This window comes from Strongylocentrotus purpuratus, unplaced genomic scaffold, assembly GCF_000002235.5.
Source record: "Strongylocentrotus purpuratus isolate Spur 01 unplaced genomic scaffold, Spur_5.0 spur5_scaffold_13, whole genome shotgun sequence".
Lineage (NCBI taxonomy): Eukaryota > Metazoa > Echinodermata > Echinoidea > Camarodonta > Strongylocentrotidae > Strongylocentrotus > Strongylocentrotus purpuratus.
In genome coordinates this window covers 15,028,785-15,040,748 of record NW_022145598.1, presented here as the reverse complement: position 1 = coordinate 15,040,748, position 11,964 = coordinate 15,028,785, and the positions used below count along the sequence as shown (strand labels likewise).

The 11,964-nt window shown below is 37.1% G+C and overlaps 1 protein-coding gene across 1 annotated transcript; it reads left to right on the top strand.

Annotated features, from left to right (window-relative positions):
* Positions 1-2,401: 2,401 nt before the first annotated feature.
* LOC582428 (BSD domain-containing protein 1) lies at positions 2,402-10,284 on the top strand. Its single transcript, XM_782378.5, has 8 exons — positions 2,402-2,476; positions 2,594-2,684; positions 3,972-4,088; positions 5,230-5,412; positions 6,547-6,714; positions 7,746-7,905; positions 8,391-9,056; positions 9,920-10,284. The coding sequence occupies exons 1-8, from the start codon at positions 2,442-2,444 to the stop codon at positions 10,060-10,062; spliced, it is 1,563 nt and encodes a 520-aa protein (XP_787471.3). The 5' UTR covers positions 2,402-2,441; the 3' UTR covers positions 10,063-10,284.
* Positions 10,285-11,964: the final 1,680 nt, after the last annotated feature.

The following is an 11,964-nucleotide window of genomic DNA, read 5'->3' as shown; positions in this document are numbered from 1 at the left end:
TAGATCCGCGACTATTTAATCTTGTGGTTATCTTGTGGTTTCCAAACCACAAGATAACCACAAAATACTCGTAAGATTTTCTTTTTTTTACCGTCTGAATTGGCTTTCACCGTGTGAATGCGGCTAATAACAATAAACACAATTACAATAATGATGAAGATTATTATTGTCATCATCATAATTATTATTATTATTAATATTATAATTGTTATCATTATTATTATTACTATTATTATCATCATTATGACTTATTAAGTAAGCAAATATCATTCCCCAAAACCTGGGGGGGGGGGGGGATGATTGTACATGCCATCCCCCTCATCCCCCCCGTTGCCTACGCCCCTGGGTGGAGGTCAGGCGCGTCGGAAGCAGTTTAGGACCAGGGGGGGGGGGGCGTCATTTTTTTCTGCAGCACAGATTTGGGTTTTTTTTTTTTTTAAATAGGTCTTGATTTAACCCTGACCCTAACCCTAACCCTAAACTTTCCCATAGGCTGAACACGCACATAACGCGACGGGGGGGGGGGGGGGCAAACATTCCAAGGGGCTCACCTTCCATGAAGTAGTCGTTAGTTTTTTTCCATTCCTCGTTTGCTATTGTTTTACTTTTGCACTCAATTATTCAAGTATGTAACACTGTAGTTGTAACATTATTTATACAAATTTGAGAATGATCCTATTTGTTTGAATTATAATCAACTACATTTGAATGTACGCAAATTGGTGATGAGGGGGGGGGGGGTGTAGGCTGCAATTGACCCAGATTAATTAACCTTCAAATAAACGTTCATTCTTGCATAATCATATGATAATTCTGTCACTGTTTAAATTAAAGTTCAGGGCCTTTTTCAAAAAATTATGTTTTGTCCATGGTAATGAAAAGTAAAATCATTTGTAAAAAACGTATGTTTTCTCACCTTAGCGGGGGGGGGGGGGGGGGATACTCAGATTTGGTTTAGACGGGGGTGTGCCGCTGAAGCCTCAAAACCCCAACCTATTTTAGGGTCATTTTGGCAATTTTTTTCTCGAAGTAGAGCCCTTTTTTCAAAATTTCGAAAATTTTGAAAAAGCGGACCCATGTAATTCAGGGGTATTTTTGTTGAAAATGGGACCCATGTTTTAATAGAAATTTTTGTGTGAAAAAGTTACCCACTAGTTAGAGTGGCACACCCCCGTAATATGCCCTAGCCGAAGTATAGGCCTTAGTGAGGCATACTTAATTTTGCATTCATTCTAAGTTGAAGCCATCAAAATGCCCTTTCAATAGTATGAATTATTGCGAAACAAAAAAATCTCATAATATTTTGATTATATTCATCTTTCTCTTTCATGAATTTTTTCCTTCCTTCTCTACTGTTCAAGTCCTGGCCTATACCTCCACAACTTCTATTTTCAAAATTTTCATCACTACTTTGTAACCTCCCTCAGTTTTATTTCCCCCTGCTGGCACGGCCAAAATTATTAGATAAAAACATAAATTTGAAAACCTAGGCCTTCACCCGGCCTCGTGTTCGGGAGGGAAAGAAAAAAAGAGAAAGAGTAGGTAGTATAATTGGAAATTCGTTTTATTACATGCCATAAAACATTGGAACTCCCTTCCCAATGGTAACTATGCTCATTTTAAGAGGAAATTAAAGGAATACCTAATACTTGAGAGTCAGAGAAGAGAAGTGAATGACATGTTATATGATTGAAATTTGTATTCTTCTGCCGGTTCATACTTTTTTATTTTGTATATACGTTATAGAAATTCTACAAATTCATCATTATTTCCTCTTCTTCCTCCTCCTCTTTTTCTTCTTCTCCTTCTTCTTTTTCTTCTTGTACTTGCTATCATTTCTATCATCAGTTTAATGTTGTTGTTATTATTATCTTTAATAAGTAATTATTTTTATTTTCCTTATCTGTCTGTAAATATTACTAATTTAACTTATTCATTTTGTACATGTCTGTAGGGGACCCCACTAGAAATAAGCTCTCGAGCTTTCGTGGGTTATCCTGTTCAAGCTTGCTTATTTTTTTATCTGTTTTGATTGTATATTGTTGTATGTTGGAAGCTTGTCGAATAAAATCAATCAATCAATCAATCAAAAAGTCAATAAATGCTCCAGCCTAGAAAGAGGATAAGAGAAAAGAAGAACGTAAGATGATGAAAGAGAGAAAAAAAGAAGAAGAAAAAAAATATTAAAAACAAAAAAAGAAAGAAAGAAAGAAAGAAAAAAAAAAGGCCGAAGAAATAAAAAAAAAGAAAGAAGAAAAAAAATGACCCCCCCCCCCCAAAGAAAGAAAGAAAAGAATAGAAATACATGTCATAACAAGAAAAAAGAAAATGGGGGAAATAAAACCCACTTTTCTTCAGAAAATTAAACCAAACGTTTTCTCGCCCTCTATCGTTTGGATCGCGCAACATAACAAAAATAAAAAACACTCGTCACGTAATAAATGATAACAAAGCAGGAGCAGAAAATGGCTGAAAGGTACTCTAATTTCCGTGCTTCTTTTTTATGAAATGCTATTAAGGTATTAATGTGTGTTTTAGTGAAATAATTGCTAATTGAATTGACTGAAATTTTGTTCTGTTTTGTTCTTTGCAGCAACGCCAAGAAGGAGGAAGGCGAAGGCGAAGGCGAAGCCGGAGGGAATTGGTGGGGCATGGGTGGACTGTTGAAAACTGTGCAGGAAAAGGTAGCAATAACAATGTCGATTTTAAGACGTTTTTGACATTAAGTAAAAGTTTATATTGAGCTTATATCTTACCTCATTAAACAGCACTACTACTTTTGTAAGAGGTTTAATTTTGTGAAAACAGAACTATCAGAGAAGCAGTTTGCTGAAGTTTAAGATTGATTAAATTAGTCGATAGATCTAGTCCATTTCAAAATTCATCAGTGTTCGTTGACAACATTTATGATGTTTTGTTGAAGTGAAATTGTGAAGAACCTTGCCTCGCAAGTGGGTTAACATGGTCAACAATCTGTGACTTACTCAATCATTAAGGAGACCTAGATCTAGGCCTAGTATGAAGTATGATTGCAATAATCAGATAATTATTATATTCCTCTCGTGCTTAAATCTGAAGAGTAATTGTGCACAAGAATCTCATTAAAAATTGAGGAAGACTTGCAAGAACAATCTAACGTTGGATGTCTTTGCATATGCGAACTGCACCATTTTGATATAACAAAGCACACAGTCAACACTATTTTTGTTATACACATGTAGACCCTAGTTGTGAGAAAAAAAGTAAAACACCAATGAGAAGAGTCTTCTTATCTAAGTTAGTAATTTTATCCACAATCCTCAAAATAGGTTAAAAATAAAATCCTAAACAGTGTGTACAGTGAATGAGTGCAGTGAACCTTAGTTTTTGCAATGTCAAATTGACACCACTGCCACCTTTTTTTGTGAAAATTTGTACATTGTTCTTACTCAAACTAAGCACATGAGATTTTCTGCACACTTATTCTTTAGGATAAGACTGGGGTTAAGAAAGATGAGATCAGACATTAGGGGAATACGATTGAAAATTCTTGTCTTGAAGTTAAAGATTTAGACTAGTGCTAAAAAAAATAATGTTTATTTTCTTTTATCCTCTAGCAGGGTTTTTATTTCCATGATTTTAACACATATTTACATTAATAACTGAAATTTTGGCACGAGTGTCTATCACTGTAAAACATGAAAAATTGATCTTTGTTGATTCTTTTGTTAAATTGTGCAGTTATGCATGTTCACAGACAAGGACATTGTGCAGAACACTGCAGACATTTGACTTCTACATACTTTGTATGCAACAGGTATGATAAGGTCTAGATCTACAGTATTGCTTGTAGTAAAGTGGACACATTACCATCTAGTCGCACCAAAGTCTATGGAAGTGGCACAGTGTGAGAGTGTCTACTTTATTTTAGGCAATACTGTAGGAACATGTACTTACAATATACTCAGTTACTCATATTTTTCCTCCCATAGTCCGGCAGTGCTTGGGTTCAGATGAGAAGGGATCTGGGTGAATTTGGAACTACCATACAGAGGGACACTGCCCAAGCAGCTGCATCAACCGCTACACTCATCAGGGATCAGCTCAAGGTTCATTTATATTTTTAATTATTTTACCCTCCCCTCTCCCCTTTACCGGTATATCTGCCTGCCTGTCTGTCGCTTCCCTCCCATTATCTGTATCTTTGTGTGTGTGTCTCCTCCTCTCCTCTCTCTCTCTCTCTCCCCTCACCCCTCTCTTTCTCTCCTCACCCCACTCTCTCTCTCCCCCCCTCTCTCTCTCCCCTCTCTCCCCCCTCTCTCTCTCTTCCCTCCTCTCTCTCTGTATGCTTTTGCAGATTATGATGAAAAGAATTTATAGGTACCTTTGCAAGTTTAACGTACATGTAGTTTTCACTAATGAAGAGTTTGTTGTTTTAAATCTTCTGTACAATACCTGTTCACTATTCATGGTTTTTATTAGCATGTGCTTCAGGGTTTTGCTCATGTAGTACAAATGATTTGTGATGCCGAGTACATTACTGAACCGAATGATGGACAAGAATTGTCTAGTTCATTACCTGGCTCCTTGTGACATAACAGAGTGCAGTGCTTGAAAACCGAAGGCGGCTTGTTTGTAGGCGTTGGTTAACCATGCCATATCTGTTAAAACCTTAAAGGGATTAGGTAACATTGTTTTAGATTCTGAAACAAACTCCTGGATTTAGATCATGTGGGAATCATAATTATAAACCTTTAGGTCAGTCAGGAATCCCATGACGATTACAAGCTGATCGCCTCTCTGATTATCAAGATATTTATGATTGGAAATCAAAATGTCATTTTTCATTTTCCCAACAGGTTTTATAACACTACAGTCTGTTGGGGAAAAATAAGTATGGTAAAACAAGTCACTCAAAGATTTTCACTTTTTTGAGGCACTTCATGATCATTTTGAAGCTCAATTTTTTTAGGGCTTCAATATTACACCATTTCACAGACACTGATAACATGTAGGGCCATGCATCTCAGATTTAAGAAGGCCGCTATGCAAACGAGTATCATTTTTTAACTGTTCTGTATAAACGTTATGCTTTTTGGTGTAAATATGTTCATGTTCATTCAGGGCCCCATGGAAGACCGCTACTTATTGGTGAATGGGCTACCCTGTCAAAAGATTAGAAATAAATAAATAAATGAATTTAACATTGTTAAACAATGCCTTTAATGTTTGATTTCATTCATACACCAGGTTCAAGAAGGAGAGGATGAAGAGAATGAGGACGTGACGACAACGGCTCGGATGAAGGTTGGTTTCTCCAAGCTCTTGACGGGTCTCTCTCAGAGTCTCACTCCAACAGAAGGCAACGCCTCTTCAAGGGACGATGACGTACCCATGGGTCGGAAGGATCCTCACATCTTTGATAAAGCCAGAGTAAGTACAGACAGGCTTCTTAGTATGGGTAAGTTTCAGAAAGATCCTTAGTTGAACTTACATGTACATTTATCTCTAAGTTGGACTTAAATATTATGGAAAGCCATTAGCATCTTTGAAAATATTTTGTAAAAGTTATTTTAAAAGGCATAAAATGTTGATTCAAATCATTCATATGTTCTATTATCATGGGAGATTTCATGTAGATCTACTTGATGTAGAATTTATGAAAAGTCTAAAATACTTGGATTTTTGCTTTTGAATATATTTGATTTTAAGGCTACAAATGACTCTCCATAATGTTTAAGTCCAACTCAGAGTTAAGTTTGACTTAGGATCTTTGTGAAACACCCCTGGCATCTGCTTAGCCCTGAGCTAAACACAAGGTGGGGGGGGGGGGGGAATAGAGTTGTCATGGTCTTGTGGGTATTTGGATTAAGTGGTTTGCTTTTCAAGTCTGAGGCACTAATATCCTTTGACTAGACAATTTACTTTCCCCTCTATGCAGGTACATGAAGGAAGTTATTCCTTGAAAACTTTCAGTGGCTGAACATGTACAATAACAATAAGTAAATTGTAATTCTAATATTTTTGTTTGTTATTATAATTACTCTTTTATACATGTATTATCTTGTGTTTACTATGTCATTATTCCTGTAAAGCGCTTCGAGCAATTCGTTGGATGTTGCGCTATATAAAAGACAATTGTATGTATGTATGTATGTATGAACCCGTGAAAAGAGCATGGGATCTGGAAGTGGATAGCATAAGGGGAAGACTGACAATTTCATGAAACGAAAGCAGTAGGGTTGTCTAAATGATGAGAATGCTCAAGATTAGAAGAAGTGAGGCAAGGGAGTGTTATAAAGGTGCAAAAGCCAGTAACCCCTCGTAAGAGGGAATTTGCTGATGATGATGATGATAATGATGAAGGTACTAATAGTCCTTTGTAGGTTCCTTACGCATGCCCTGGGATGGATACGCATACATCATAAATGCAGCCCATTTTTAAAGAGCGTTTCATTTCATTAAAAGATTTTTGAAACAAAAAAATGAATGGGGCTGCTTCATAGAAAGCTTGTTTTGTGACGGATCAATTTGAATACTAATTGACTGGAGTTTCATTCACTTTAGGCACGTCTTCACGCAATGCAGACAGACCCTACCACCTACTGCAGTGATCCAGACGGTGTTCCAGAATTCAAAGAGTGGATGGAGTCCTTCAATGTGGAAAATTTCAAGGGAGAGATATCAGAACTGTTGGTAGTAAACACCGATGTGAGAGCACTCTACACCAAACTGGTAAGGACTTTGTATAAGGTGTTAAATTTGGTGTTCCTGGGCCGGTTGCATAATACTAATACCATTGATGGTAACTTTGCCATCAATGGCAACTACCATGGTAACAGGGCTCAACAACCAATCAAAATCAAGGTTTCCATGGTAGTTGCCATTGATGGCAAAGTTACTATCAATAGTAAGTTTTGTGCAACGAGGACAAGGTAGAGTCGAGAAGTATATACCAAACTGGCAATTGGACTGTAATGTGATACATAGTGCATCGTGTAAATTACTGAGCACCGGAAAGGTTAAAACTGTCACACAGGTTTGAATTTGGTGATTAGTTAGTACCTATTATAGAGTACTCTTACCACTCTACACCTCACTGTCAATAACTGAGACACAAAGCGTTATACTAGCACCTAGTTTACTGTACCGGTACTCCATATATCAAATTTGTAGATGCTCTGTTACAGGCTGTTACATTTGGTTTGACATTAATATCTAGTGAAGAGTTCTCAACACCAAACTAGTAGGACTATAGGGCAAGGTGTTACATTGGATAAGTAGAGTAATATTCTACATCAAAATGGGAAGGACTTAAAAAACAGCATATTTCATTGGGTAATTACACTTGTAAAATTAGTTCTCCTACGTGTATCATCAGGCTCTTCAAAGTTTGTGAACACAAATATAATTCTTCGATTCATATTATCTTAGTGCATATAATAGGAGCTACCTTTTGTGAAATGGGTATTTATCAGCTTACATGTATCAGAAGAGTAAATTACGAGGGGTCAGTGACATAAAGACGCAACTCCATTTTGGCCATTTTGAGAAAAAGTGGTTTATGTGTCACTGAGCACTTGGGCCTTAAGAAGTTAAGTCTACGTTACACTAGCCATTGACTTCAACGGGGTGTTGGGTGGAGTTAAGTCTTTGTGTTTCCTGGAAGCCCACATTTTTCTGAACATTTTGATATCAAATACTCATTTTGGCAAAATATGGAATTGACCCCTCAATGTATTTCATTTTTCTATTTCATTAACAAGGTACCGGCAGCTGTATCTCATGTCGAGTTCTGGGGCCGATATTTCTACCGGGTGCAGCAGCTGAGGGAGGATGAAAACCGGCGGAGAGCCCTGAAGGAAAGAGCGGACATGACATCATCACAGAAATTTGAAGAGGAAGATCTCGGATGGGGTGACGAAGGTCTGATTTATGTTTGTAAAAACCATAGAATGTTGATAATTTCTGGAGAGTTCCAGATTCGTGAGAGCTTCTGTGTTGCAAAATTACAACAATCAAATTTTGTAGTACATGTATGTGTATAGGGACTGTTTGTAGAAGTGTCTGCTGAAAGAATTCCATTTAGTAACAATTATGGGAATTCTCTTGTTTCTAGTATGTGAATGTTTTTTTTAAATGTCATTCATCGTAAGTAGAGTCATTTCTACCATCAGCATCAATTTCAGTTGATGCTTATGCATAGCATTTTATAGAGGACAGTTAAGGGCAGGCTGTTAAACCATGTTTACATTTACTTTAATACTTATTTATTTGTGTTATCCACTTATCTGTGTGCTAAAAGAGAATAGTAGTATGCTTAAGTATGCTTTAAAAACAAGCCTCAAAACAAAAGAAAGACAGCAATGACCAATACATATTTAACAACATATTATTATTCCTTTTCACAGATGACACATGGGACACTGTACCTGATGCCTTGAAGAACCAATCTGGAGTAGAGAAATTTGTTGTCCTACCTGAAGACACCGACAAGGAATCGTCAGGGGCCTCCTCTACTGAACATCAAACAGAATCACGTACGGACCAACCAACGGAATCAAACACGGACCAACAAACAGAATCACCAATGTCAAGGATCGCTGAAACGGACTCGAGCGAACGACAACCATCTCATTTGTCGTCGTCACCTGTTGATAAACGGAAATCAAAAGAATGTGAAGACGATAAACCTACGGACCCTGTACCTGAATGTGACAGTGTAACGAAAGTGGACCAGGACCCGAGTAGACCAGAACCCGAACCAGCCAGCCAAACAAGTGTACTTGAATCTAGTCCTAGTCCTGTCGTTGAAAAGGAATCGGAACCTGCTGCGCCCATCCAAACACACCAAGTGTCTTCCACGCCAGATGAATCTATACCTGAAGCGCCCTCAACCGCAGCACACTTGCAAAGGACAGTTGGGGTGGAGGAAGAGGGGTCGAAGGTTAAAGTTGATGAACTCCGGCTTGAAGGATTGACCATTCAGACAGAGGGTAAACAGGATGACAGTAAGGCAGAGACGGCAAAGGCTATGGAACAGACATCACCAGTCGCATCGGAAGCAAGCAATAGAGGTGAAAATTGTATATCTCTTTACACATAATCAAGCAATTAGTTCAATTTATATCATTTCTGTATAGTGTTTTCTCTTTCAGCAAGCTAAAACGTCTTTGACATGTTACACTGATGGACATTTTTGTTCTCACAAAATAGCTACTTCATTTCTCGTGAATCAGTTACGGGATTTGAACTGAGCTTAGGTCAAGTGTTTGCAAAAAGAGCTTTTCTTTTAGGTCACAATTCAAGTTAATGAGGTGAAACAAGACAGAACAAATACACCTTACATGAACAGAAGAAACAAAAAGAAATCATAGCGCCAAAAATTGATGTACTTGTGGTTTATGTTTTTACAACTCAGCTATCAGCTATAACCATTCAGACATTTGTATTGTGCGAAGGGGACCAGGGAGCAGATATTGCATTTACAGCCTCACGCAAGCAAATGTTCGCTAGTCAATATCAATAGTCACATGAGGCCATTTTTAACAAGAGTACATGTAAGAATGCATTGCTATCCCTTGCCCAATGGAACTTTCGTGCCAGTATAAATATTTCCTGTATTTAGAGCTTGTCTGCATTGCCTTGCATTTCTGCTTTTAGTGCTATTTAATGCTATTTAATTTAGATTTCTTTCTATTTTATGTTTCCATATGTTGCAGTAAGCTATATTTCTCGTATTTATACTCATTTATTTTACAAATTCAATATATCATGTTATGCTTTGTAACTATACTACATTATGTGTTATTAATTTTTGTTTGTAAACTTTTGTAATTCGGCTAAACGCTGCGATGAAAGTTTTATTTGAAATAAACCATTTTGAATTGAATTGAATTGAATTTTAATGTGCATATTCAATGGATCCCTTTCCTTGCAGAATCGAGTCTAAGTGACGACTGGGAGAAGGACTTTGACGACATCGAGGTGACGGAGGAAGACCTCAAGAACGCTTCGGTCAAGCTTTCCTCGGGAGCAGTGGGCGATGATGATTTGGACGAGGATTGGGAGAGCTGGGAGTGACCAAAGGAAATCTCGCAAAGTGTTTTGCCGGTCAAGCTTAATTCACAAGCAATGGACAATGATCATCTGGACGATTCGGAAACCCGAGATTGATTACTCTGCCAAGATTTTCATGAGTGACATCTCGTATGCTTGGAGCCAGAACGGCATTAACCCATTGGGTGGTATTCTCGAAAGCGGACTAACTTTAGTCCATGGTTAAATCCACCGACTAAGTATGGAATACCAAGTGTCCATATGAATATGTTTTTGAATAATTTAATCTGTCACTAAATTAAAATAAAATGTAATTACATAATTAATATACAACAATATATAACTATGATATAATTATGTTATCATAGTTATTTAGGGACATAGCAAATTATTCAAAATATATTCATATTGACACTTTGGCATTCCCTACTTAGTCAGTGGGTTAAACCATGGACTAAAGTTAGTCCGCTTTCGAGAATACCACCCATTAACTTTAACACATGGATAACCCCCTTTGGCTCTGAACAATGGTCTATATGAATTATATATCTATAAATGCTACATGTAGAATAAGCAGACCAGTCTAAACAAATTATTTTGCGCTGGAGCTAAAGCTAGGGTAAATATCATGTACTGATTCGTGTGGACTCACTTTGAGGACATAATTTCACGTGATAATCGCACTACGAAATGGAAACGAAAAATCATTATATCTCTACAGGCAAGTAAGGAAAGCTTTGAGAGCATATCACCCTAAGGTACTTGTCATAGCATTTTGAAAGAGATAGCTGTGCCATGCATATAATCGTGTATGCAGGTGCATTTGCAGGTTAAATCATGGAGTTCCCTCCCAGGTCCAATGTCTATAGGAAGGAACTATTTGGAGCTCCATGGAATGACTGACCCCTTAGAGATAGCTACCGATGTCAGAACCATCTCTGAACCAACTAGCTATGCTACATGACTTGTATTCCCTGTACATCAAAAATTGTCTTTACCAGCTATGTGAAGAGATCGAGAGCACTGCACTGATTACATATATGTCTACTCAAACTACATGTACCTTATGCTTAGCGTCCCTCTATGTTCCATTACTTGTTATTTTCCAGATTAATCAGATATTTATTTTGTAGGGTAATTTCAAAGTACATACCGGTATGTATTTGGTTATTTGATGTCTTATTCGATACCAAATATTATGTAGTTCTGCACATTGGACATTTCACTTCATACTATGTGCGACTAAGCTCTGAGAATCGCTACTACCTAATATAATGATCGTATCATACATGTATACTAAATTAGATAAAATTACTAACATATAGGACAAAATTGCTTGGACTTGGACAGTAATTTGTGGCACTGTCTCTGTATGTGCCAAGAAAAGAAATATATTTGATAATTGTAATCTTTGAGACCATAGTGCTTGGCTTTCACTAAAGGAGAATTTTTGGAGATTGGATGTGATAGTCTTTAAAACCGGATGTCATGAAAAGTATTGATATTACTATTATTGGTTTAGTTGGTTGGTTGGTCTGTTTGTTTTACCTGTCTGCTATTAGGCCTAAAATAAAAACTTTTTGTGTTGCCCTTTAGGTGCTAAAACATGGGTCGGTCGGTCGGTCAGATTTTTTTTTTTTTTTTTTTATAACTTTTTTTTGTCGCCCTCTTTGCGCCGATATTTTTCAGTTTTTATTTTTTTTACCTTTTTTTTCCCCGCCCTCTTTTGGCTGATATTTCTCAGTTTTTAATGCTTTAATACATGTGTTTCAAAGTCATCATTCCATTCACATCTTTTCACCTCATAATAATCCATGGTTTACAATGTTGTGTTGAGACAACACTCTGTGCTTTCCTGCTGACGAAGTTGGTTTTCAACTACCTGTAAAACTTGCTAGCAATGTGAAGATTGTTTGGAATAATTTG